The sequence below is a fragment of the Cuculus canorus genome, chromosome 2 (assembly GCF_017976375.1).
Source record: "Cuculus canorus isolate bCucCan1 chromosome 2, bCucCan1.pri, whole genome shotgun sequence".
NCBI classification, from domain to species: Eukaryota; Metazoa; Chordata; class Aves; order Cuculiformes; family Cuculidae; genus Cuculus; species Cuculus canorus.
The window spans coordinates 63,147,329-63,174,086 of NC_071402.1; the positions used below are offsets into that span (position 1 = coordinate 63,147,329).

At 38.5% G+C, this 26,758-nt stretch overlaps 1 protein-coding gene across 3 annotated transcripts in view; it reads right to left on the reverse strand.

Moving 5' to 3' along the window:
• Positions 1–26,758, reverse strand: part of MBP (myelin basic protein) — a 117,850-nt gene that overhangs the window by 63,837 nt on the left and 27,255 nt on the right. Inside the window, exon 1 of one of the 3 annotated variants that reach the window (XM_054057342.1) lies at positions 18,871–18,988. The exons of the other annotated variants lie outside the window; for them this stretch is intronic. Within the exon in view, the coding sequence (XP_053913317.1) occupies positions 18,871–18,900 (30 nt within the window). The 5' untranslated portion in view covers positions 18,901–18,988. Of the gene's footprint in view, positions 1–18,870; positions 18,989–26,758 lie in introns of those variants that run through there. 3 annotated transcript variants of the gene reach the window in all.

Consider the following 26,758-nt stretch of genomic DNA (forward strand, 5'->3'; position numbering starts at 1 on the left):
AGGAGGCTGAGGGGAGACCTTATTACTCTCTACAACTACCTGAAAGGAGGTTGTGGAGAGGAGGGAGCTGGCCTCTCCTCCCAAGTGACAGGGGACAGGACTAGAGGGAATGGCCTGAAGCTCCGTCAGGGGAGGTTCAGGTTGGATATCAGAAAAAAATTCTTCACAGTAAGAGTCATTGGGTACTGGAACAGGCTGCCCAGGGAGGTGGTCGAGTCGCCTTCCCTGGAGGTGTTTAAGGAACGGGTGGATGAAGTACTTAGGGACATGGTTTAGGGAGTGTTAGGAACGGTTGGACTCGATGATCCAATGGGTCCTTTCCAACCTTGTGTGATTCTGTGATTCTGTGATTCTGTGAAAAGTAAGCATTAAACCAGAATTAAAGTAAAGTTTCTTGAGATGAGAGTGGCATTCTCAGTATGCTTAGACCCTTCTCTAAACCAAGGCTTCCAACATGTACTACAGAAAAAGTGAAGGTGTGCCCCATTCTGCAGAAACCACAGTGCACCAAGATAACTTTCAAAGCACACTGGAATTGCATTTTTCCATGAATCGGGCCATCCATGCTCCAAAATACCACAAATCACCTACGCAGCAAGCCAGCATCTACAACATCGTAACAGTCAGTGACTAGAGATATTTCTATCCTTTTATAAAACAGCTGCAAAATAAGATGTGTGTATAACTGCAACTGTATACATGTGAATATGTGTATATACAGCTTCTCTTGACTCGGCCCTGTTAATAATTAGAAATGGCATTATAATCTGCCACAGTTTTACAAGACTTTTTTTTTTGTCCCAGCTTTCTGTTGCAGCTGCTCACCAATGCCTTGTGACAAACAAATAGCAATATAAACAATCGTGTTTTGGCTATATATACACCCATTAGTGCAAGAAGCAAGGTTGTTTCTATTTTGCTACTCTCAATGTCTATTCAGATGATCTTTACGTAAATGGGAAATACTAAGAAATGCTGAGTTCTGTGTTCTGCAGGCATTACAGTAACAAACCAGGCTAAGAAGTGCAGTGAAGCGTACTCCACTTACTGAAGCAGCTATTTTCTCAAGAAAACATAGGACTTGGAAATGACAAGTTGTACTTTGCAGTATTCAAGCCAGCTTCTTAAATACCTTGATAGTGTTGCATACTTGTTAGGAAGGGCTTGTTTCTTTTTCTTTAACCATAAAGTCATTACTAAATTACTCCATTTTGCAAAGGAAATACACACAGAAAAGCTAAAACTTCTCATCAGAAACCAGTAGCTCAAGAAGCATTAGCATTATATCTAAAAGAGAATTAAATAAATGCAATCTGAAGCAGAGATTCATATTGTCTGTGCTCTTCTTCCTGCCTTTTACAATCTATTCTGTTTTCTTATTACATACTTAGATAATAATGTATGTTTAGCTCCATCCCAATAGCACAAATAAAAACAGATCTTTTATCTCCTTTGTTTTCAGAAAAGTAGCACACTGACATCAAAAGTTCTAAATGCAGCGAGACACCACAGACCATAAGTACACAAACAGCTGTTTTGGCAGCATATCCATTTCTTCACTTCTTTCTCTCATTCATTGCTCCTGTTCATAGCATATTACCTCCCCTGCACTTAACCACTTGACTCCACAAGACCTGGCAGAATGGGGAACATGGTACAATACTCAATTCCTCCTCTAGACTAGATTTATGGAATTAAGATAAACAACAGATGCCATGTCAAAAGACAGACAAGACTTTCTAGTGGATAAAACCAGATTTGGCTGGAGACAATAAGCCTCCATTTCAGAAGAACAGAAAAAGGGCAAATTGTTGCAGGCAATAGCAACCCTAATAATCTAAATTATATTTATAGCAGTAGATCAAGCAACTCCAGACTTAGCTGAAGAACTCAGAAAGACAATCCTGGAAGACCTGGAGAAGAGGAGGCTGAGGGGAGACCTTATTACTCTCTACAACTACCTGAAAGGAGGTTGTGGAGAGGAGGGAGCTGGCCTCTCCTCCCAAGTGACAGGGGACAGGACTAGAGGGAATGGCCTGAAGCTCCGTCAGGGGAGGTTCAGGTTGGATAACGGAAAAAAATTCTTCACAGTAAGAGTCATTGGGTACTGGAACAGGCTGCCCAGGGAGGTGGTCGAGTCGCCTTCCCTGGAGGTGTTTAAGGAACGGGTGGATGAAGTGCTTAGGGACATGGTTTAGGGAGTGTTAGGAATGGTTGGACTCGATGATCCAATGGGTCCTTTCCAACCTTGTGATTCTGTGATTCTGTGATTCTGTGACAATCCTGATCTTCCACTTCTGCAGCAATGTTCACCTGAATTCTATCATGCAAGGCTGTCTTTCATTAAATAGTCAATGTATGTATGATGTTCAGGTTATAGTACAACTTTAGGACATTAAAGGCCTCTTCTCAATAGCGATAACTGATGTTACACAGAGTTCCAAGGGAATTAAAAAAAAAAAAAAAAGACAAAATCTTTAACTCATGGATGTGTTCTCCTTCAAAAATGTGACAGCGGGAGCGATGTATCTAAGTCTGTCAAATGCATGCACATTCCTCTAAATACCAAATGCTGCTGCAATTGGCAGGACAGGATATAAGTCATTCTTAACAGCAATAATACCATCCTGGCTTAGAAATGGTGTGGGCATTTCTAGAAGTAGAGATGTGATCTTCCCCTTGCACTCAACACTGGCGAGGCCGCACCTTGAATGCTGTGTTCAGTTTTGGGCGCCTCATTACAAGAAGGTCATTGAACTGCTGGAGAGTGTCTGAAAAAGGGCAACAAAGCTCGTGAAAGATCTAGAAGACTATTTTTAGAATAAGTAGCTGAGGGAACTGCGATTGTTTAGCCTGGAGAGGAGGTGGCTGAGGGGAGACATTATTGCTCTCCACAACCTCCTTTCAGGTAGTTGTAGTGAGATGGGTGAGACAAGATAAACAACAGATCATCAACAGACATCTCTTGTCTCAAGTAACAAGCTATAGGACAAGAGGAAATGGCCTCAAGTTGCACCAGGGCAGGTTTAGATTGAATATTAGGAATTTTTTTTAACTGAAAAAATTGTGAAGCATTGGAACAAGCTGCCCAGGGAAGCGGAGAAGTCTCTATTCCTGGAGGTGTTCAAAAAGCACATAGACATGGTACTTTGTGACCTTAATGATTCTATTATTTTACAACTTTCTATGTCACTTTTGCCTTGTGTTCTGCATCCCCAGATTAAGAACTAACAACATTGCTATCTCAGAAGTCAGAGAAGTTCCTTGTTATTTTCTCAGAGACCTCCAGTTGCTAAGTTTTTAGCTCCTGTCCATTGTGAACAATTTTACAGGCACAGTTTCACACAACCCAACAGATGCTGTCAACAACCGTGATTAGCAGTGAGAATTCATGGAATGGCAGTGAGAATTCAGGTGGGCAGAGATCTCCTGGACCTGCATTAATGAGCAACACTCAAATACCTTCCTGAACTCACCCATTAATTCTTGTTAACTGTGGAGATTTTCCAACCCCCTTTCCATTAATACAGAAACTCATACACATACAAGCAACCACCAGGCTTCTTGCACAGAAAATGAATGGTGAATTTTAACAATGGCATACAAGCAAACTCATACCGCCCCGAGCAAGACTACTGCCATCATTCAGAACAGAGTTATGCCAGACTGAAGCCAGACTCAGGTCATCTCTATAGCTTCAAGGCCTTGAAAATGTTCCAGGAATTCCTGCATAAGTTCCTTCTTCAGTACTCACCAGCTGAGAAAAGGATTCAAGTTTTCCCATTAATTTTCAGATAAATAAAATAACTCTTTTAAACAGCAAGATAGCCACAAGCATCATCTCCAGTTTTCTGGTATACCTTATATTCTCAGTTTGATTTTCACTTTTATCTCTTCTTTACATTCATATTCTGAAATGCATTACTCAAAATACCCGCTACTAGGTAACTTCTATATAGAGTAATTATTCTCATATTCCTGTGCATGTGTCAAAATCTTACTTGATGTATAAGACAGAAGAATGAAAAAAATGACAGAACAATGGAAAGAGAGAGGGCTAGAGTTTTCCAAGGACAGTTATCTGTACCTCTCAGCTTCAACAGTACAGTGCTACCACTGCTAATGTCATTAATGAACAATTTCAAAAGAAGACTCAACAAAAGGATCTCATCACTAACCCCCAAGGCAGACAAAGACCCTTTGAAAAAAGGCTTAAGATGTCTCAAACACATTACCCAGGTCTTTGCAGAATGGCATTCATGTCTATTTTAAAACCTTAAGATACTGAGGATTTGAAGTTAAAAAAAAAAATAATTCCCATTCAAATATTTTCTACATTCCTCATTACCTGTTCCACACTATTTTGATACACGCTTCCCTCTATTTATGAAAGGCATCTAAAAATCACTTTTGTTTCTTACAAATTGGGTTAATACACAGGATAGCTTGCCTTTATAGTGCTCCTATTTCATTTTGAGAAAAGGATCTTGACCACACCGGGGTTCTCATATTCTATAACTGAAATAAAAATCTCTTCAACTCTGAATACAACACGAAAACAATGAATGGATCCACAGTATGCTATTAGTTGGCTTTTACTAGACTGTAAGATATTCCCCCCAGTGCTGAGGAGAGTGGTTCAAGGGTGGGATAGGGAGAAAGCAAGTGATTACATTACTGTATGCATACCACCGACACAGGCTAATTGCATTTTGGAATCAGGTGCTAAAATGACAAGAGTTCATTGGGAAACAAAACAAAACAAAATAGGACAGACAACCTTGCACAAGAACCAAGGTTTTCCCATGAATATCATGAACTGAAAAAAAAAACCAAACCACAAAGTCATGTACCCTATATATATATAATCAAAGCGAGAGGAAAAGCTATGAGAGTGACCTGTTATTCTGATGGTACTCTTAAAACACTGCCAGAATCCAGAATTCTCATAAAACAGCAAGGAATTTGCAAAACAAGCTAAGACAGAAACATACACATCAGGTCAATATTTTCCATTTGAAGCAAGAATCCTGTTGCATGTCTTTCAATATGTCCACATTAATCCTGAAACTGTACACAGGAAACCTGAACATGACTCACACAAAATTCAGACAAGTATGGACAAAGCTACAACTTGCTATTTCCTCTACGAATCCCACCTGGTCCTACAGAGCAGTGCAACCACCACATCAGCTATACAGGCAGCACAGTAGCACACACAATACAAAACTGCGAGGATCAACAGAAGGATCAAAGCTGCACTTGGGAACACACAGAGTTGTGACAGCCTCCAGAACACTTGACCTGAAACTAATGTTATTGAATCATATGTGCTGCCTGCTTTGAACCCAGGTGTTTTTTCTATAGTGCCACTGCAAACAGCATCTGGCCGCCACATTGATGGATGCCATTCTTGACCTACTAAATCAAAGAGAAACCATAACAGCACTTGATGAACAAAACCAAAAATAGAGACTTTGGACATCAAGCACAATTATCAAATCTCTTTTACAAAAGGAGTTTAAACAGATTTCCAGAATAGTGTGAAGAGTGACAGCTATCAATAACGATACTTTCACAAACCATTCATTACCTTTATACTCCCTAGACTAAGTATTCCCTAATTTACTTTCCTTTGAACACTCATTTTAGCCACATGATGAAAAAATACAAATATTACACTCTCTATTTTTTTCAAGGAAAGAATGTGGTTTAAGTCATAAACACAACATTGATGCTGCAGCCTCAGGTCCCAGCAATATCCTTAAGCGCTTCATCAATGCACTCAGCAAGGGCAGTGCCTAACTGCAGCGGACTAATAATTTTCAAATACCACCACCTGAGGTCTTTTGGAAGGGTAACAGAGGAATGTACAAAAGCAATCCTACTTCCTTCTGCTACTGAAACTACTTCTGTTTTCTAGCAGACTGATAAAATCTGAAAAGAATCCATATAGATATCTGATACATCAGAAAAAGATAAAAAGGTTATCTAAGCATCTGAATAATCCATCTATGTTAAAAGCACAAGAGAGATGCAAAAAGTAGGAACTAATTACAGAATGATACCCCATAGTTAAGAGGAAAAAAAAACCCAAAAAAACCTCTGACTAGCAAAAAAAAAAAAGTGCAAAATAAAAATCCACTGGTCAGGGAGAGAAGATTACAAACAGTCAAACAGTTTGGGCCTTTTTTTTTTTTCAGGGAAAAATTGCCTTTCAACCTTGTACACTGAATTTCTCATTTCATAGGTTTGAGTTTGGCAGTTTGTAATGAATAAAAATCAAAATGCCTGCCACAGGTGCTCAGCCTTGAATCCTCCTCAAGGTTCTATGCGGATCTGTCTGTAGTAAACCTGTTCATTTGCCCCTTTTAACTACAGGAAGAGAGAAGAGAGGTGGAAGAGGTGACAGCTCTCTATGGGGAGCACAGTGCGCTGGAACAGCACAGCACTCAGCAGCATTACAAACATGCCTCAAAGCAATGCTGCAAGGATTTCCGAAGGGGGGCTGGGCTGCGCTTTTACAAAGCAACACTGAGCAGCAAAGGAAGCAAAGACACTGAGAGAGCTCTTCAAACATTTCCCTGTGGGCAACCTAGACATGGGTAGCCACAAAGGAGTAAATCCGGGAGACTTCCATCATTTCAAACCATGATTGCAGTGCAGAAGTTACCTAACACCATGATACTCAGAAGAGAGAGTGCAGCTCTTTCCCAGACTCCCACCAACCACTGGCTTTATGGTGTTGGATTGACCTACTACTCATGGGGAGGAAGGGGACAAGGTGGGTGTGGAAATCCTGCCTGAAGCAACATCTAAATCTGCTCCATCACACAGAAGTATGCCTGCAGTGCCCCAGGAACAATAATATACTCAGTGTCCTAAATGAGTAAAAATTAAATATTCAGATGAATTAAATATTATTTTCTCCCTCTCATTACCTAGAAGGTATTTCAGGTGAAATATATTATAAAATGAAGTTATTACAGAGCATGTCAGAAATATTCACTATAAAGGTGTTGGGCCTAAGAATGATACAAAACTATTAGAAAGAAACCATTGTGCCATCTTATCAGAAAAGAAAACCAACAAACCAACATCTTTTCTGGACCCTCAGCTGTGACAACCTTGTGGCTTTTGCTGTACTTCTATTGAGACTCGATAGATATTTTTGGCAAAAAAATAACACAGTCGACATCCTGACTCTGCAGCTGGTATTACCTTTGTTAAGAGAAAAAAGATAAAGGTTTCTCTTGTCGGTATAAATTGTTGACTCTCCAGGCCTGCAGAAGTGAAGTGGAACACGTGACTATGTGGGCTACAAAGAGCTGAAGCACAGCTGTACTGACTAAACACACAGAGTAGGAACTCGGCACCCGACATGACAGTTTAGTTCTACCCAGTTCCCCAGCAGCAATCCAAATTGCAGAGAGGCCAGAATTTCACTACTGGTATTTTATACTTAATTCCACTACATGCAAGAAACAGTCCTTCAGTATGCAAAATAAATATACCAACATATACATGTGGGTTATTTCTATAATATGTACAATTACAGACTGGCTTTACTGAAGAACAAAAGTTTATTTTTAGTGCTTGCTCTGTGTTAAGAGGGTACTGCAAAATAAGGCTAAAAGAGTAGGCAACTTAAAAGGCCTTTGTCACTGTTCTACTCACAGTGATATATTAGACTAATCCAAATCCCCTCTGAGCTTAATGAGTAGGAAACACACCCTGAAACAATTGCCAATGCACACCAAAAATGGACTGTCAGCTTCTTGAATTTATTTTAATTTTCACATCGCAGCTATTAGCTCATAAAGAAAGCAAGCTCACAAGGTGCTATATAAAAGCACTTTATGTTCAAAATATCCCTTCAACTCCCTAGAAACTACCAAGACATTGTCATCGTTCAAAAAGGAAAATTTACCCTTATTTGACAAAGACTTACATTAAACACCAAGCAGTTAAATGGAAGAGAATTCTTCTAGAAGAAAGACCATTTTCATTGTTTTATGTCACTTGGTAGTCTCTAGACTAGTGAAGTGTCTTTCCAGGCTAAACCTGAGAAAAATTTAAAGACAAGTTGCTTGATATTAAAATACATTTGCCTACAAGACCTGTAGGTTCAAAGGAAGTTTTAACCACAGTACTGACCAATGCATTTGTTTCTGCATTATGATATGAGAAAATTATAAAATGTTTCTTAAATCTTGTACAAAAGTGTTTTGGGGGTGGGGAGCTGTTGAGATAAAAGACATCTTTGCCTTTCAAATGTGGCAAGGTGTTTCAACCCAGAAAATCTGATGTTTCAGCTCCTCAGTAACATGTGCTTCCCCTGTGGCCCCATTCACGTGCCTTGTCCCATCCCCTAGGACTGCATCCACTCTCTTCTCCACTTCCTCAAGCTGGGCTGCTCCCAATGCTTGTTGGACACTGAAGGAGCTGGACGAGGGGTGGGAGAGGGCCTAGAAATAATCCCTAACAACGTGAGGGGAGAAAGAAGGAGAGAACTGAACCAGATTGGCTTTCAGATCTGATCTACTATGCTGCCCTACACAGTTTTAACAGGAGAGACAAGGTTTGCTATGCAGTGTTTGGTTAAGGCAGAAGCTACCATGAACCACCACCAGAGAGGCATTTGCAGGAATATACCCGTCTGTCTGTGCAAGACAGAAAATCATGGACTTTGTAATAGAATGACACAAACTTCTCCTCTTCCCTGTTTGATTTAAATAGGCCAATATTAAATACATGATCTTCAAAGAAATTGAGTTTCATTACTGTGCTCCCAGAATGAGCACAAGTCCTCTGTGTAGTCTAAACAAATGTACAAACACCACTTCAAAGAAAATATTTTCCAATGTCAAGATTTGTGGGTGATATTTACAAAATAATCAAAACAAGATGCCCTTTTCAAAATTTAAATAAAGATTTCCTTTTGGATAAGAGTTTCAAGGTACAATTGGTGTAGAAGTAAGTTTAGTAGTTAAAGGAAACTGATAAAGACACAAAATAAATTATGTAAGTGTAAAATGCTGGTATGATACACCTTTTAATTCCCACTTACTTAAATTAAAAAAAAACCCAACAAGCAAACAAACAAAACACCTCTATTCACCTCAGAAGTGTATGGTTTTGTAGAAGACCGAGGCCATGATTTACTGCAGTCAGACTGGTTTCTCTGTTGTATTTGAAAAATAAGTGCATCTAGCAAATTCCAGAGGTGTTCAAGAACCTCTAAGCACAACAGTAAGGATAATTCTTTGCTTTTACTAGCTTAGTGTTACCTGCTAATATCTAGCTTAGCATCACCTTCACTACTGATGCCTGTCAAGAGTTCAAGAAGTCTCTGAGCGATGCTTTTAGTCATATGGTTTCGTTTTAGGAAGTCCTGCGAGGAGCAGGGAACTGGATTCTGTCATCTTTATAGGTCCCTTCCAATTTGACATATCCTATGATATGTGAAGATAGGGGAAGACATTGATTATGTTCAGAAATCCAGTAAAAGCAAATTCAACAATATTCCTCTAGCACTACCACTAAAATACAATTTTAAAGATTTCATTTTAAGAGGCAGACTTTGCCCATCAACTCTGAGCAACTTCAATTTGTATGCAAGACAATTATCAGGAAGCAACAAAAAGCTAAATACTAAATTTTGATAACAAAGTCATAAGCCAGGAACAACCACATTTTCAGAAAGCCATGATACTATGTCAGGGACTTGTTCACCTAAAGTCCAAATGTGGACCCAAATCTGTCAGACATTCCTTTCAGCAGCCACTCTAAATCTCTCAAGTATAAGCCAAATGTGAACTAGTAGACAATTGTCAATCTATTTAAATAAAATTACTTTCTAAACATGAAAAAAAACTATATATTTCTCTATGTTCTAGTAAAAAAAAAATTCTAGATCTAAAGAACAAACACTGAAAGTATATAATACTTTTCTGAATATTTTTAAGAAAGCAATTTCAGAACATCCATCATAAACAATTTATGATTTTTGCCTGACATATTTGAAGAGGAGCAAAACAAGGATCCCTTTCCCACTTTCACTTGTTACCTTACCAACCACAAAATGCAAAACATAAAGAGATGACTAACTGATTTCTGAAATATTCTAGCTGTCAGTCAATTTTCAAGAAACTGTCTAAACTGAAGGACTGTCATAAAATATACAATAAATTATACAAAATAACACACCTAATTAACAAGTAAAGCAGTACAACACAAGTCAGGAGAATCTCTGAAAAATCTAACCAATACAATGATGTCTTCAACAAAATTGAAACTGTTCCCATTCACTGCTTGCTTTGACTTCAGCATCTATTATCAGGAATGGATGAGCAGACCCTTACTGAGATGGTAATTTCATTTTCAGTGTTCATATGCACTAAACAACATCATGGTATTCATTATATTACTTTAAGAGAAGGCAATCTGAAAATCATTAGAAATCCTATTCTTTTCCAGGCATTCTTAAAGTTTTCAGCAAGTATCCAGTCAGCACTCACACAAATAACTTTGTGCAAGAGCACTGAGAAGACGGTCTGACATCATATAAAAACTGGTATTTTCTTCTTTGATGGCTTCTTCAGAACCAACCAATGTTGTGATACTCATAATGGCGAGAATTGCAACTCCAGAGCCTTCAAGCAAGAGTGTTAGAGAACTCACCATCAAAGCCTACTCAGTTTTTTTTTGCCTTCAAAGTAGATATTGTCAGCCACCTCGGTATAAATGGTATTATGTCAATGATTTGTGCAAAGACAGAAACATCTCCCCATGATTTTGCTTCTTATTCTGTTATTTTGTTTTCTAAAAGCAAAACAAGAGAACAATGCTTTCCTCTACACTTTAAGCCAACACAGAGGAACTCTCACAAAAGCTACTGGGCAATTACAAGTGCACCAATATGATTAGAAGAAAAATGGATCATTGTAGCACATGTGCAAAGCCAGCAAGCTGAAATATTAACATACATGTTTGGTAACTTTCTCACCTCAGAAGGGAATAACAAAGTCTCAGAGGCAAAACATTTTGGAAAAAAAAAATAAAACAAAACTAACTCTTTACCCAAAGATGCCCAGAAAGATGATATTTTAATTGTTTATTTTCAAGCAACTGTTCAGGTCAATTTTAGTAGCCCCCCCACAAGTGGCATATGAAGGTCCTCTACAGCAAGAAGCACACTATGAGGAAATAGATGATGCATTGTTTCATTCAGCAGCAATAATATCCAAATACTTATGCAGTCGTGAGATAAATGCACTTTCATGAGCATATATTTTAAACCTAATCAGAGCGCCTGATCTCACTGGGGCTTCTAGACCCTGTAAGGGCTATCACTCAGAGCATGACCTCAGCAAGTTCTGGCTACTAGGCCACCAAGTGATTTGTTACACCAGTTCCACCACCACCTTCAGATACTGCTGCCCTCCTTTGGAGTGTACTTACACTCTTAACGCACCCCGGACTGTAACATGCACATGTGACTGACATGCAATCTTATCAGTGTTCATCCAAACTTTGGTAAAGTGATGTGTCTAATTTCTAACAATTCTTGGTGATTTCATATGCAATGAGTACAGGTAAAATGTTACAATTTTTTTTTCCAATATACAATGAGTTTATCACGTTCCCAACTTTTCAAGAGTCACCTCAAGTTAACTAATGCTGCTTACATAATGCTGCAACAAGACAGAGATAAGACAAGTCTTGAGAGCCTAAGGAAATGACTCACACCTCACACATACTGCTTCTTTAGTCCCAGGTGACACTTGATTCATCAGCAAATACATACTATTACTCACCTGGAAATAGGGGAGGTTTTCCTGTAGAACTAATTGCTTCCATTTACGTACACCATAAAAAAATAGACTGTGGTCAGAAAGTATTTATTAAGAGTGTCTTCAGATACCCAATATGATAAGATACATGCTACTTGAACAGCCACAGCTGGTCACAGAGTTACAGGAAAACAGGAGTCTGAATGAGCAATGAACAACTCAGTCCTGATTTGACCTTGGTGAGGAAAGTTTTCTGGCCTCAAAACTGACTGATGGACTGCATGAGAGACTACAAAAAGGCTCTGAAACCAGGCTGTCTCAAACACAGACAAAATACGCAGTTAGATGGTACTTCAAAATTACACACCATCAAAAATGTCAAGAGACTTTACAATGACTGGAACAAAAAAATCAATGTATGCAACTTTTACAGTGATGATATCAGCAGGTTTGGTTTTGGTTTGGTTTGGGGCTTTTTTTGTAAATCATCCATTGTAAGAAAAACAAAACTAAAAATCAGTTGCCATGAGTGAACAGATAAAATGAATTTTGCAACGTTGACAAGTTATGACACTATTCACATGACAGTGGCAATGCTGCCTACTGAGGAGCCCAGATAAACAACATGAGATCAACTCTGAGCTATAATGCATTTCTTGGTGATTAACAGATATCATCCTTGCATTCAGATAAAACAACATTATAAAAATCCAATAAATTAATGACTAAATAAGCCCAATAGATATTTATGCAGCTTTTAAAAAGGACTGTAGTATTAGTAACTTATGATTATTCTTTTTTTTGCACATCTTTTATGTACGCTGACATAATGATATAATTAAGTTCATGTTACCTTCCCACTGCAATAATCATTCACAAGCACACACACATCCCCATCTTCTAAGTGTTTACAGTCAAAAAGTAGCTTTGTAATAGAGAAATGAGGGAAAAGCTGTAGGACTTCATGTCAGTTCAACAGCTCATTTTCATCAGTAGATGAAGACAGCCAGCTCAAAGGCCTAGTGTAAGTTATACTAGGTGTAATTTAAATGAAAGTCTGATCACTTAAGTAAAATCTTTTTCAATACTTAAGCTCCATCTCAAGGCTAGACACATCATCTTTCCAAAGTAACATTCTTTGAAAATAAATCCTTAGAATAAGCAAATCCTCTGATAACCTCTTTGCAAAACTGGAAGTAAACACAGTCATTAGGGGAGAGACAGCTCTAGGCAAACTTCTCCTTGTATTATCAACACCCAATCTCCCTAAGTCACCACTGTCTTTTTGTTTGCTTGCCACTCAACCTGCCTCCCCCCTGACGGAAGACACACATGCAAAACATACTGATCACACTTGTAAACATTTTTGTCTATAGGTTGATACAGATATAATTATAAATACATACAGGAATATATCAGGAACCATAATTATGACATGGTATGGAGAAGATAAGGTAGACTTGGAAAACTGAATTTCATCTCCTGTCCGCAAGACTGGGTTACAGCTCTTCAAACTACACTGCTGTTGTTTTTCCCAGGGTTTTGCTCACACATAGCCCACAGCAAATCCCATTACATTAATGTGCAAAATCTATGTTAATGCACTACTTGGCTGGCAATTTTGTGTGCTCAGACGTCATGCAGTTAAAAGATTGCATTTCCCTAAGCAACTGTTACTTAGTAACCCTCTGCACATAAATAGAATTTTACATTGCTGCATATATGTTGTGAAGCCTAAAATCCATGCCTCAATTCTACAGGCAAGAAGGAATTGAACGAGTTATGTGAAACTCTAACTCAAGCTTGCACCAGCTACGTTCAACTGCTTTCCTAGGCTGAGAATTTAACTGAATTGAGAAAAATCTGTGCATGAACAAAGAGGTATTTCCACTGCCATTCTCTTGCTGGCATTTCATCACAAATAAAGGAGCAGGTACAACTTCAAAGAAGTTAGACTTTAGACAGCCTTCCTGGTATTATTCATTTCTTGCGCGGTGGATACTTTAGACAAAAGCACAACAGAGTATGCAAAGCTATTTACCTTTTCCCCTAGAGGTAGTATAATCCCTTGGCTACATAAGTTCTAAGCAGACTTGGTACTGCCAGAGCCATAGGCAAAACATTACTAAAAAAAAAAAAAATCAGATGGGAATTTATCAGCTCTAAATACAAACCCTAGCTGTGTTGTATTAAAAAATAGCTGTGTTGTATTAACTTACTCATTTGATCCTTCCCATATACAGACTATTTGGGAATTGACTGGCAGCCTGTTCAAGCTGGTTCAATAACTACCACCACAGGACTTCAGAATCAGTTTTGACCAAGAAATTGCCTTTTTAGCATGGCGCAAAACAGGTGGCCTGCTGGAAATACCTAGGCATCTTCAGTTCAATTCTCTACTACTGCAAAGGATGTATTATCTCTGCTTCATCTCATCCTTGCCTCTAGCACCCCACTGTTTTAGCTCCTAAAATAATTTCTTGCAACAAAAGTGGATTGTCTTGACACAAAAGTAACTCAGTTACATATATTGCATTTCATGAATATATTCATATAAAGAGGTTACACGTAAACTATAGTTGCAGTTATTACACTGAGAATAAGCATATAAATAAGCAAACACACTTCATTCGCAAATCTATTAGCAAGTTTACAAGCCGTTACAGCCTTAGCACATTGCCTTGAGTGCAGCATTCAAATAATCATTTCCCATTTCTTCCTAACAAAAATAATCATCCTTAAAAAAGGATTCTGGAAACTCTAGCAAACCCAAATACTCTTCCACTCAAAATTCCCCCCACAACTCTTGTCCTCTAATAGGTAACTCAACAGATACATGTTCTTCTTGTAAAATGCCAGAGAATCTATGCTTCAAAATATATGTTCCTACTTAAGCTTTTTCTCTGTCACAACCATACTAACAATGCTGGAACACACAAGATGTCCTAACTTAAATCAAGAAGTCTTTACCCCTGTTAAACATCACACAATTCTTTCTTTTAAGAAAACAAAAATCAGCTATTCAACTATTTCAGGGTTTGAAACTAACCACACTAAATCATGACCAAGAGAAGTTCAGATGCTCAGAGAAGTTCCTGAAGCCCTTATTTTCCTAAAGCCACAAGACCCAGCTTGGCAGCACAGCAGCAGAATTGAGAACTGAGCAGGAGATGGCTAAAGTCTTACTCAGTGACTGGGACAATTAACCAGCCATCTGGCGCTCTGCACAAAGCAACCAGCTCTGCACCTGCTCCACCAGCCCACGTTCGTAGCCTAATTGGTTAAAGCAAGCTGGTCAGGGCGAAAACCAGAATGGCTTGTCAACTGCTGAGACCAGTGCTCAGAAGCACTGGGATCAAAGCCAAGGCTGCTGCTCCTGCTGGAGCCATCTCTCCCGTGGGCTTCATGTAAGATGCATTCATAGGGTCTCCTGTCCCTTACATACGGTAGCAGGAGGCTAAATTGGAAGCAAAGATGTGCAATTTAATTGATACAGTCTCCATGTCAAGCCCTGTAAGCTTCCAAAATGCCAGAAATTTTTATCGCCCCATAAACAGGGAACTTGACAGCTGCAGTACAGCATTATTACAGTATTAACTGCATTATGCTATTGCAATATGCACTCTTTCTGCAAAATCTCAGAGTAGAATCTGATGCCTGAAAGATGTCAGCATCCTTTGTCAAAGGCAGACACTGTGCTTGTTCCTCTGGCTGTTCATATACTTGGAGTTAAATGTCACTGGTCAGGACACCTGGAAAATCTGGTGAGAGGGTACTGGAACCCAAGGCTTTCCATGTCACTTAAACAAATCCACTGACAAGGACCTCTTGACCTCCTTTCCCCCAGCCTCTGAAAAACTTTCATTTTTAGATGGTTTTATTGATCCTTATAGGACCTGTATAGCATAGCATAATAGAATAATAATAAAATAATAAACAATAGAAAAGACACCCAAGGAAAGGAAAATGGTGCAACAGGCAGAAGTACATTGAAGAAACTGCTGAATGGATTTATGTTCCTTCTTTCTCTGAGATGACTGCAGGAAAGCAAAACCCAAAGCACTGACTGAGGTGAAAAAAAGAAAAAACATCAAAGCTTAGTTTTAAATATGTATTTTACCTATTTTTGTCTCCTTACCAATCTCCTTAACCTTACTTATAAGGCAAGAAATCAGATGAAGGAAAACATCTTCTTAAGAATTTTATTTTTTTTAAATATTCAATTGCAGAAAAAAAAAAATCAATGTTCAAAATAATTTGTCAAGTAAATGAATCTGTAAGAATCCTAAGGCTAAATGTTCAGGTCCACACTGTCAGTATCTACAAATGAACATACTTCATTTAAGTCAATCTGAACATAATGGACTACAGTTGTTCAGATCTATCTCAAATAAAATATATAACCTAAGTTTTCTCTGAACAGATCTGATTCTGAAAGAAACTGAAGATTAGCATCACACTATAGGAGATGACCTCTATCAGCAAGTACCCTCTAGCATAAGGCAAGTTTTTAGTTTCAGCAGAAAAAGTTTTAGTCTTTGTTATGTACAGCTTTTGACCTAGAATCTCATCTCACGTGACTGAGCCCCAGAAGTAAAATAGAATCATTCCTGACGTACCGAGTTTTCTGTTTAGCAATGTACCAAAGACAAAACAGTTCTTACTTCGTGCAGTGGGTCTCACCTACTAAGAGCTCCGAAGGGTTTCCTAGATATACTTTCCTATACTACTACTATATTTTTGTTAAATATATTAAAGATATTTATTTAATCAATGCATCATATTAGTAAGTACTGAAGTATCCTTAATATATTTTATGAGATATAAACATTCCTCAACAGTTAGAGACACTGACTTGAGATTCTCAGTCTCACATTTACCAACATTTCATCTGCCAACTCTCAAAAAGACAGGATTGTCTGGAATTTCAGACACTGGGTTTCAAAAAACTAAAAGAAAGGAAAGAAAACTGATTATTCAGGATTTATCACTGTGCACCCTAAGGCAAGTTTCATCTACAGTAGAAAGCTCAGGCTCAACCTTAAGAAAACACTCAGTCTGTAGTTCTCAGGGAAGATCACAACAGACAGACAGACTCCCCAGGATGGAAAACCACTGGTCTTGCCTTTTGAAACTCATAGTGAGCACATTTGCAGCCACACGGGGATATAAGCAGTGCACCTGGGCTTGCATACACACTTCCATTTATATGTTGTTTTTCTTTTAAATATACACTTGCATTTTTTTATATACAGATGTGTGCATATATATAGATATGTACACGTACAATAACACACACACGGGGAATTAAAGTGGAATTTTAAGTTTTTTTGCCCACAGTTCACTTTGCATAGACAAATTTTAGCCCTGTTTCCCCTAAACTATTCAACAAGAATTCTTCTGTTTTCTGCATAAAATGAATTCTTCAACAGGTATAAGGTACAAACATTAAAAAGCCTAAAACTTTATGACAGAACAGTATATAAATGACAATGATAGTTGGTCATAAAAATAACAGGAGACAGTTTTGATTTTCATTTTACAAATATTGGCAATGGCACTACTGGATTGCTTTGCAAAGCAATGTACCGTGATAGGCTGGGAAAGATGCTGAAAGTCATGTCAGCACGAAAAGAGAGATGTCTGGAGAAGAAAAATAATTTTTCAAGTGGATATGCATTGCCAATCAAGTTCAAATCTTCTCTCTTGTCTTCTACAGTGTTCCCTCCATCTCTTCAAGACATTGCTCCTGTCTCTTCACTGTTTCTGAGCACACGACTGCACTGTTAGCAATTAAGTGTTATTTCTAATGCCTCAGAAAAATAAAAATACAGCACTGAATTTAGACTGCATCAAAAATGGAGATGCTGACAGAAAGTAGCATGCAGAAAGAAAATGAACGTAAGAAGTAGAAGGAAAATAAATGAGGGAAGGAAGAAGTGTGTGAAAGGCTAGGAAAATGTGCTAGACATGCAAGTCAGTTATGACCACAAAACCAAAAAGAACCCAAAAAAATACCCATTCAAATTTCAACATAACAGTTGTGGATAGTACCTTTTAACCGAGACACTTTTTGTATACTGGGATTTCTATAACTCATCTGAATACCTCAGCACTACCGGACAGTGAATCCAGTCCTGACGCTCTTACACAGAGCAGGAATACCTGAGGACCCCAAATTGGTGACTACTGTTTTGATAGCTTAGAGGTGTTCAAGGCCAGGCTGGATGGTGCCTTGAGCAGCCTCGTCTAGTGGGAGGTGTCCCTGCCCATGGCAGGGGGGTTGGAACTGAATGATCCTTAAGGTCCCTTCCAACCCAAACCATTCTATGATTGTATGATTCTATGATTCTATGAATATGTGACTTGTTTAAGGATAGATCTCATCAGGCTAAGACTTGCAAAGATTTCTGCCTCTTAGGTCTTTGCTGTGGCCTTTTAGCTGCACAGTGTTCATAAGCAAGCTGAGTGCCCTCATGCCTCCCTAAACTCATCCTTCAGTTCCAGTTAGGTCCAGCTACACCAATCTGTCAATCTGGCACTGTGACACAAATGCAAGATTTCCACTGTTGTCCTCTTCTTGATTATAAGTCATGCTCAGAAGTCCCCCTAATAATCCAGGGTAAGCAGTTTGTATCTTGTGGCTTTCAGCTCTATGCAAATTTTGATATTTCTATGGCCACATCCACGGGATGCTGCACTGAAATATCAGATTGCTTTTAAGAGTGAACTTTATCTCAGCAATCAAGTCATGTTACTCCGCTTAAAAGATTTTCAATTTCCTTTTGCAAAATCTTTTTTCTCTAACAAATGCTACCTAAGTAGTTCCATCAACTTAAAGCAGAGGGCATGACATTTTAGCCATAAGTAGAAAAATCCAGTTTTGAAGTGTAGCCGCAGTCACGATAAATTTACTCAGTGTACAAATAATTGCAATTACATAAGAAATTCAGCTTCTGAAGTGCAAAACTAAGCTACTGTTAAAGTGATACCTTGTATATGAAAGCCCTCGATCTTTCTCCTTCTTATGTCCATTTCACACTGTATTTATAAATAAGAGCAAGATTCAACTCACCTTAGCACTGTGGAACCCCTCTTTTGTCATATTAGAACATTTAGCATCAGATCTGAGCAGAGCTGGAGTTTTGGCTTTGTACCGATGTGTAGTGTAAAACCACGTCTTACAACTAGTTACAGTGATCTGGCTGTACAGGCAGTTTCACTATCGGAAATACAACCATGTGAAACCAAAAAAATAAAACATGTCTGCAAGTGCAACTCTTCCCTGCTACTGCCCAGGAGCATCAAAAGACAACAGAACTAGCTTTAGGGGACAAAAAATGAGGACAAACTTCAAAACACACTTTTACTGGCGTTTAAGAACTTGATCAGCACTACAGGTCAGATTTACCAGTCACTGTCATAGATACTGGAGATTCTGCTCTGTTTTGGCCCTGGGTACCCACAGGTACAGCTTGGCAATCTCTTTAATGGGGAGAAGCCACTTTACTGCAACTGGTTTTACAGATATAACTGCATTCTAAGGTAATACATTGATGCAGAAGATTTTTGTACGTTCTTCCCAAACCTAACAGTGGAAATGATAGTTTGTTACTTTGACCTATCTCACCCACTTTTAGAGCAGGTGATACAGCATATCATCACATGCTGATCTACGACCACAGCAACAATAAAAGCACAAAACAATTACATGAGGCTGTTAGATCCTGCACCTTTTCAAGATCTCCATATCACTTACTGCTTCCTCAGGATTAAAAATATAAACAACTTCATTTTTTCCAGCAGGAAGATGCTAAAGCATTGAACTACATGTTCTCAGGCTGAAGCGTTGCCCTACTCATATTAGAAAAATCATTTCAGCAACTAGAACAGTTCACAGAGAATTCATAAATAATGGGCAGTGCATTACAATCTTGTTCTTCCAACCCTTTGTTAATTTAAGTGTTACTGCCACTAAACTCATTCTACATGACATTTATCTAGTTCCATATCAAAGCTAACAAGAAGGGAACTTTAGGAAACTATACCATAGCATGGCATCTGAAGCATAAGACCTTAAAAAGCTGAGTGTACTTCCCTCTTCTGCTAGTCAGTTCTGCAGGCTGCGGGTGGGAGAACAAAGCCTAAGACCCTACCTCCTCCCCAGCCAAAACCACAGCAACTGCACCTCTTCCTTTTACACCCATGCAAGCAGAACCAGCTCAAAACCTAAATCAAGAAACACTTGTGCGCACAACACAAAAACATGCTCTCAACTTATTTCATGTAAATGTTACCTATGTATTTACTCATTTTTTCACTGAAACTTGGATCAAGACTATGCAGTTCAGGCAACCCCTTAAACACAAGCAGCAGGCGCTGAGGCAGTGACCAGAACTTGCTCCTCACTCAGGTCTGCTTTGTCTCCCACCTTTAACTCTTCTACCAGTTGCTCTGCATAGCAGAGAACTGTGCCTTCAGTGGCCTTCACGTACATGCAACAAAGGGAAACATGGAACGTAAAAGTACCAGCTCTGATTCAGGGACAGGTTATCTTCCACACACACTTACGACGAGCTTACCATATCTAGACACTAGAAAGATTAAATATAAAAATTACAATTGATTATTAAGTTCATTTATTGAAAAGTTTAATGAACAGTGAAGTATTCAAATATGACTTGGATTTAGACAAACAAATTATTCCCTATGACTTTATAGCAGAGCTACTTGCCTACTTAAATATTAGACACAGACTTCCAATACCATACTGAATTATGATTTTAAGGTTAGTTTTGGAGGACAGATGTCATAGCTACCGCATACTTGGCATTCTCAAAGGCTTCAAACAGGCATTTCTATACCACTATGATATCATCTCACTAGCTGAAACACATTAGTGCCTGAAGGCTCCACTCAAGGTCTCCAAGCACTACTATTAATCCAGAATGACACTGCATCTGACCCAATAAACAATCCAGTTAGACAGTATGAAGGTTAAGAAATTAAATAGGAGGACAGAGCAAGCAAAGAAGGATCTGCTCAAGGCTAAACCTAGGTTGATGGCAGAATTTAAAGAAAACAGACATCTGTCAAATTCAAGTGGTCTTGCTTAACCTGACTGCTCAGAACTTCCCTTCACACCCTGGAAATGGATATGTCTCTTCCAAAAGCATCACTTCCTTATACCAGGCACTGTCTTAACCAGACACTGTCTGGTCACAAGAATTACAGTGTGTAACCTGTGACACTAGCTGGTGAAAATCTCTCACAGAAACTATTTGTGCTGTCAAAGTTTTAAAACTATTTTTCCTTTGCCTTCAGAAAGACATTGGGCTTAAGAGGGATTGTTTTAATCAATATATTAAATTGCAGAGAATATACCACTATAGCCCCTGTGGTCGTTATTGCTTACAGCAATAAGTAAAAGTCTCCAAAACTCTGAAAAAACCCACACAATTGTACTAGAAAGTGAAAAGAGCAGTATACAACTTTGCTGAGGGGAAAAAAGTACAAAAATGAAAAGGCTGCTATAAAGTCCAACTTTACATCTTTGTTTGCCTTAAACATTTTGCCTGAAGGCTGGCCAGTTGTGCTCTTGTTTTGTGACACTGGCAATGAATAGCAGAGGGGATGCAGCAGCAGGTGTTCCTCAAAGACTGATCTTAGGATATCACCTGAGTGCTTTATCTGTGGCACCACGTTCAATGGGAAGGCAGGTGCAGGAGTAAGCACTGCTCCCCTTCACCTGGCCAAGGTCCCGGTCCTGAGCCAGCCACTATGGGAAGAGGAGGTGCAGCGGTGGGCGCTGTCCCCCTTCCTCCTTCCCTCCACCCACCTGACTGCCCTTGCCGGACCCTCACGAAGGAGCTTCTGCACACCTGTGGTAAGACCACCCTCCACGTGCACAGACTGGCCTTCTAAAAGAACTTGCAAGGAACCATAAGGCACACGTGCCCATCACTCCAATCGGATCAACCTGGACCATGCAGTCACTGGAGCAACCACATGTTCCCACGGAACTGCTGTTGCCCATTGAAGTGGTGACTCTCTTCTTCTTCCCTTCTCTCTCTCTCTCTATATATATATATACATATATATATATATATATATACACACACATATATAATTTACCTTACTGTGTTTTTATGACTGGCATCAGTATGTGTCAGATCAAATCCAAGTGATCTTGGCTGTGTTCAGGGATCAGATTGTGACCTGAACACATTGAAATCTGTTTCCTGTAACTTTGGGAAGTTGCAACGCCATATCTTGGCTGTGCACTTGAGTTTTCGTTCTGTTTACTTTGGTCGGAGCCAGAATAAATGTTGCTTTTGATTTTCATCCTGAGAGTGACCTTGTCGGCCTCCAGATCACCGCACAGATAAATGAACCACCTTCTTTGACCATGCAGGTTGAAAGAAGGTTCAGACACGAGTGTGCATCTCATGGATCCACGGCATGACAGCTGCACTGTGATTAATTTATGTATGGTAATAAGACTAGTTAAACATAATAAAACCAAATGTCATATTTTATTCTTTTTTTAAGGTATTTTTGTTTGGGTGGTTATTTGGTTTGGTTTGTTTTTTAACAGAAAAGGATAACACAGACTTCAAAATCCACATGATCTGTACATCAGGTATCTCTCAAACGGTAAGTATTCTTAAAAAAACTTTTATCTTACAGAAATAACACTTCAGAGCAATTATTAAAGAAAAAAAAAGTTACTTAATTTGTTGTTTTTTTCCTATTCTTTTCTTGATACTTTATGATACCAAGAGGAAGCACCTGGTAAAAACCACAGATATAGCTCAGGTCTGTAAGCCGTCTCAACCGTGAGAGATAGGACATCAGATGAGCTCAGTGTGAAAACCTTTTTGCTTACAGATCGCTGAGCATCTATGAGGTGAACAATGTAACTGCTGTATGGAGTCATCTTCAGAATGTCACCTCCCTCCCATGAGGGAGAGCCAGAACACTTTCTGCCAATGTTATCAGGAGTAAGGTTGTGCAGGGTGAAAATTTATGAATACTAGCAAGACAGCTGGGGAAAAAAAGAGGCAAGAAAACAAGAATCTCCTCCAAAGCAGAGTAGAAAACATCTGATTTATCAATACATGCCTTCCATAACAGTTTAGCTTGAACTAATTATGCTGAGTTCTTCTTTAACACTGAGAACTTTAGGGGGAAAAAAGTGAAAAGGCTGCACCGTTATTAATTTATGTATAGTAATAAGACAATTTAAATATAATAAAGTTAGTTTATTAAAATAAATCAACCTCTGCTAAACACATTATAAAATCTACATAGGTACGTACATAGCATAATCAAAAGCAAGATTTTTCAGAAGTTTACTATATAGTGAGACATAGTCATTGTTAACAGATAGCTTTCAGTTCAAACAAAACATTAAATTGTAGACTGAGAAGCTTACTATCACTACATCTGTTCTACATTTTGGCCTGTGAGAAAGCAATATATTGTGGCAATTTACACTTAAAGATTTCAGAGTTAGATATCAGAGGTAGCAATTGATTTGGGTTCCTTAGTGTTTGTTTACAGCACAGTCCAAGAAAGTCAAGGATGCGAAAAAGGTAGACAATCCAGTATTTTCAATAATCTAACATGTTTCAGGCCTGTCTAAGTTTCTTAAGCAATCTTAATCTTGACATGGCAGGGCAGCCAGTTTTGATCTTTTGTTAGAGGTCACAATCTTGATTTCCAGCTCTTCACAGTACTATGTGACCTGAGACACGTGGCAACTAGGCTTGGTGGACTTTGTGCATTTGGTAGTTGCTGCGGAATAGATAGGACAATAATGGAAAACTTCCTTCCAACCCCATCTTCCCAAACAATCAGTGAAGTTAAGGGACAGTTTCGACAGGTACCAAGAAGGTTCAATGATTTGGGGATGGCAATATTCATAGCGTGCAGAATTCTCTGAAGGAGACAATCAAAACAGAGAGTAGTGGAGAACTGCGCTATGGTAATCCTTACAGGTAGCTTTAGTCGTTACTAAAGAACATGTAGCACTTTGTAGCTTAATGGTACCAAATTAACACAGATTGACTATAACTTTGAACAAGGACCAATAAAGCTTCAGTTGTCCACTCTCTACTCTTTCAACGCTTAGCTCTTCAACAGCTTAAAGAAAATCAGGGCTTGAAGGACAAGCCGTTCTTTTGTTACTGTTGTCCTTAGATATATTTATGTAGTTTTAAACCCAGGTGCTAATACTAAGAATAAAGTTAAACTAAATACACATTTACTAATGCATTAAGCAAACGGTGAAGTCTAATATCATCCAAAGTAAAAAGAAGATAAACTGCTGGGTTCATTTAAGGGTTTTTACGTATCATGCAAAACTATAAAAAAAAATTGGATCTATTCAATCCAAGAGAATGAAATCTGACAGAAATTATATGGAGTATATTATTGTTTTGAGTAAAATGTGAGTGGTTTGTAAATATTTTGGCATTATTTAGGTCAAACAGACCAACTAGTTTTCAAAGCATCCAATTAATTTCACAGTATCTCATTATTTAGTAAATAATCACTGTAGCTTGGCATATCAATAGATCAAGAAAAGAATATTTTGAAAAAAGTATCACAGCATGGGAAGACATCTTGTTGTCTTTTGCCTTTTTCTCAGTTTGAAAGCATCTTGGTGTCAGGTTAGACATCTGAAGAAGTAATTGCTTTCCAGATCTCTAATTTTGTAATTCAAAGACCTAAATTTACAAAAAGTAAGGCAAAGCTAGCCAATAAAAAACAAAACCAAAAAAGCCCCACAGTAATCGCTTTGTTACAGGATATTTTTTGGACAACCAAGAGATATGATTGCTACAGTCTCCCTAATGTAAGTACACATAAAATAAACATCTGGAGAACTGGTCTGTCAGCTCAGGAGCCAGTACAGTGTCTGTGTAGGAGACCTGACATCACAATTTTAAAGACCTTTAATGAGATGTTAGCCTTTTTCATTGCAGTTCTACTGCTAAGAGTGAGCAGAGGCCATTCAGTGTTTCCACTGTAGTCTTTGAAAGCCTTCAGCAATTGTCTCCCACACCACTAGAAGAGTAGTGGAAAAACAGATCTAACTTACAGCTACTTCAGTTTCTTGAAAAAAAAGAAAGAAGTGTGACATGGTTACTACTTCCAGTAAGAACTTGAATGCTGCCTGTATGAACTGAATCAATATTGAGTAGTTTATATGGAGTATATAGTAGCACCTTAACCATATATTTCCTGATTTTATATATGTGGCCTTATTTCTTGTGACATGTTACTGTTTTATATGCATAAAGGAAGATTTTGATCATGTATTGCCTATTTTAAAGTTCAGGGGTTTGGTGGTTTGCTCTTTTGTCACTCTAAAAAGGAAGGCAACAGACAGAAGATATCACTACAAAAATATGTCCATCTCTTCAAAAATATTTTAGGTAAATGAATATTATTTTGGTTGCAGAATCAAGTATTGTCCGTGAATTAATTAGCAAAAAGAATGAATTTAAAAAGAATTGCAGCAATCCATTTCCTTGTAGACCTGTCTTGCACACTAAGTGCAAGACTCATGGCCACCTGACCTTTGCTCACCACTGCAAACTTGCACCTATGCCACAGGCTGCCACGGTTTTTAAGAATCTTTTCCCTTTTGAGGCCCCATGTTCTCAACAACCCACTCACCTGCCACCCAGATGCAGCAGCCACATGAAATCCCACAGTGGGAAAAAAGTTAAGATGCATTTTTTTAACCAAATTTTTCCTCAAATATCAAAGCAGGGGACAGGTAGAGCACAGAAGCCCATCAAGCTCTGTATAGCTGCCATACCACACCCACAAGATTGCACACTCTTGGTCAGAAAGGATCAAAGTATTTGGCTTAATACATCTGTTTCGTGCATTTCACTCCACTGAATTTGCACAACAGAGTTTTCTAGAGGGGGAAGTCTACAAGACTGGTCACTACAAAACCACAACTTTTGCTTTAGTTAGTACTGAAACTGAAACTTTGGGCCACAAAATCATCTTGCAAAATACTGCACAAACACAAAAACATGTGTGGCCTGTTGTCCCCAGTTCCTGCTGTTTTCTCCCTACTCTTTCCGGTCTGCTTATGTATTTTCCTAAAGGAGACAGCAAAGAACTAACAAATGTATGCATTCTAGTTTGTACACCTTTTAGGGGTAGCTGCTTATCTGCCACAGCAATGCAAAATACCCACATTCCACGAGAAAAAGCATAGAACTGCCTGTTTACGCCATCTGTCCAATACAAAGGGTAACAGCTTCATACAAGTGGGCTCGGACTGTAAGCTGTTATTTTTTGAGTGCAGAAGGGTGGAGGGAAGTCAGCAATAGCTAGCAACAAGAAACAACTCTTTTTATTTATAGAAAGATGTCTTTTTTTAAAATATGTGTGAATTCTCTTCCAGTACAATGTAGAAAACAAATAAACAAGGTATTAGTACAAGGCAAACAGAATACCACATTATGTGCAAAACAAACAACAGTGTCAGCAGAGACTTAGAAAACAAACACTAACTTTTAATGAATATTTGACAGTTCTCATCTTTTTTTAAGCTGTATCTCCTCAGAATGGCAATCTTTTCCTTTAGAATTCTCTTTTTTTCATATATTTCTATATAGTTTCTTTCTTATAGATAGAGCCAATGACTGTCCAATGGAAAGCTGTCAACACACAGAGCACAATTCAGCTCACTGGCTCTTTAAAAATTTCTGCAAGATCATGCTTCTAAGGCTCATTTAATTCATTTCCACCATGACCAAGTAGCTCCTTATCAACTATGGATCTGGTCCAGTAAAACATCACATCTCTCATTAAATCTAGCACAGCAAAACCCTCGTTTAGCCACATGTCAGGATACTTTTAAAAAAGGAGGTCATTTTATAGTGATGATTACAAAGCAGTAATGGTGAAAGTGTATTATGTATTATAAT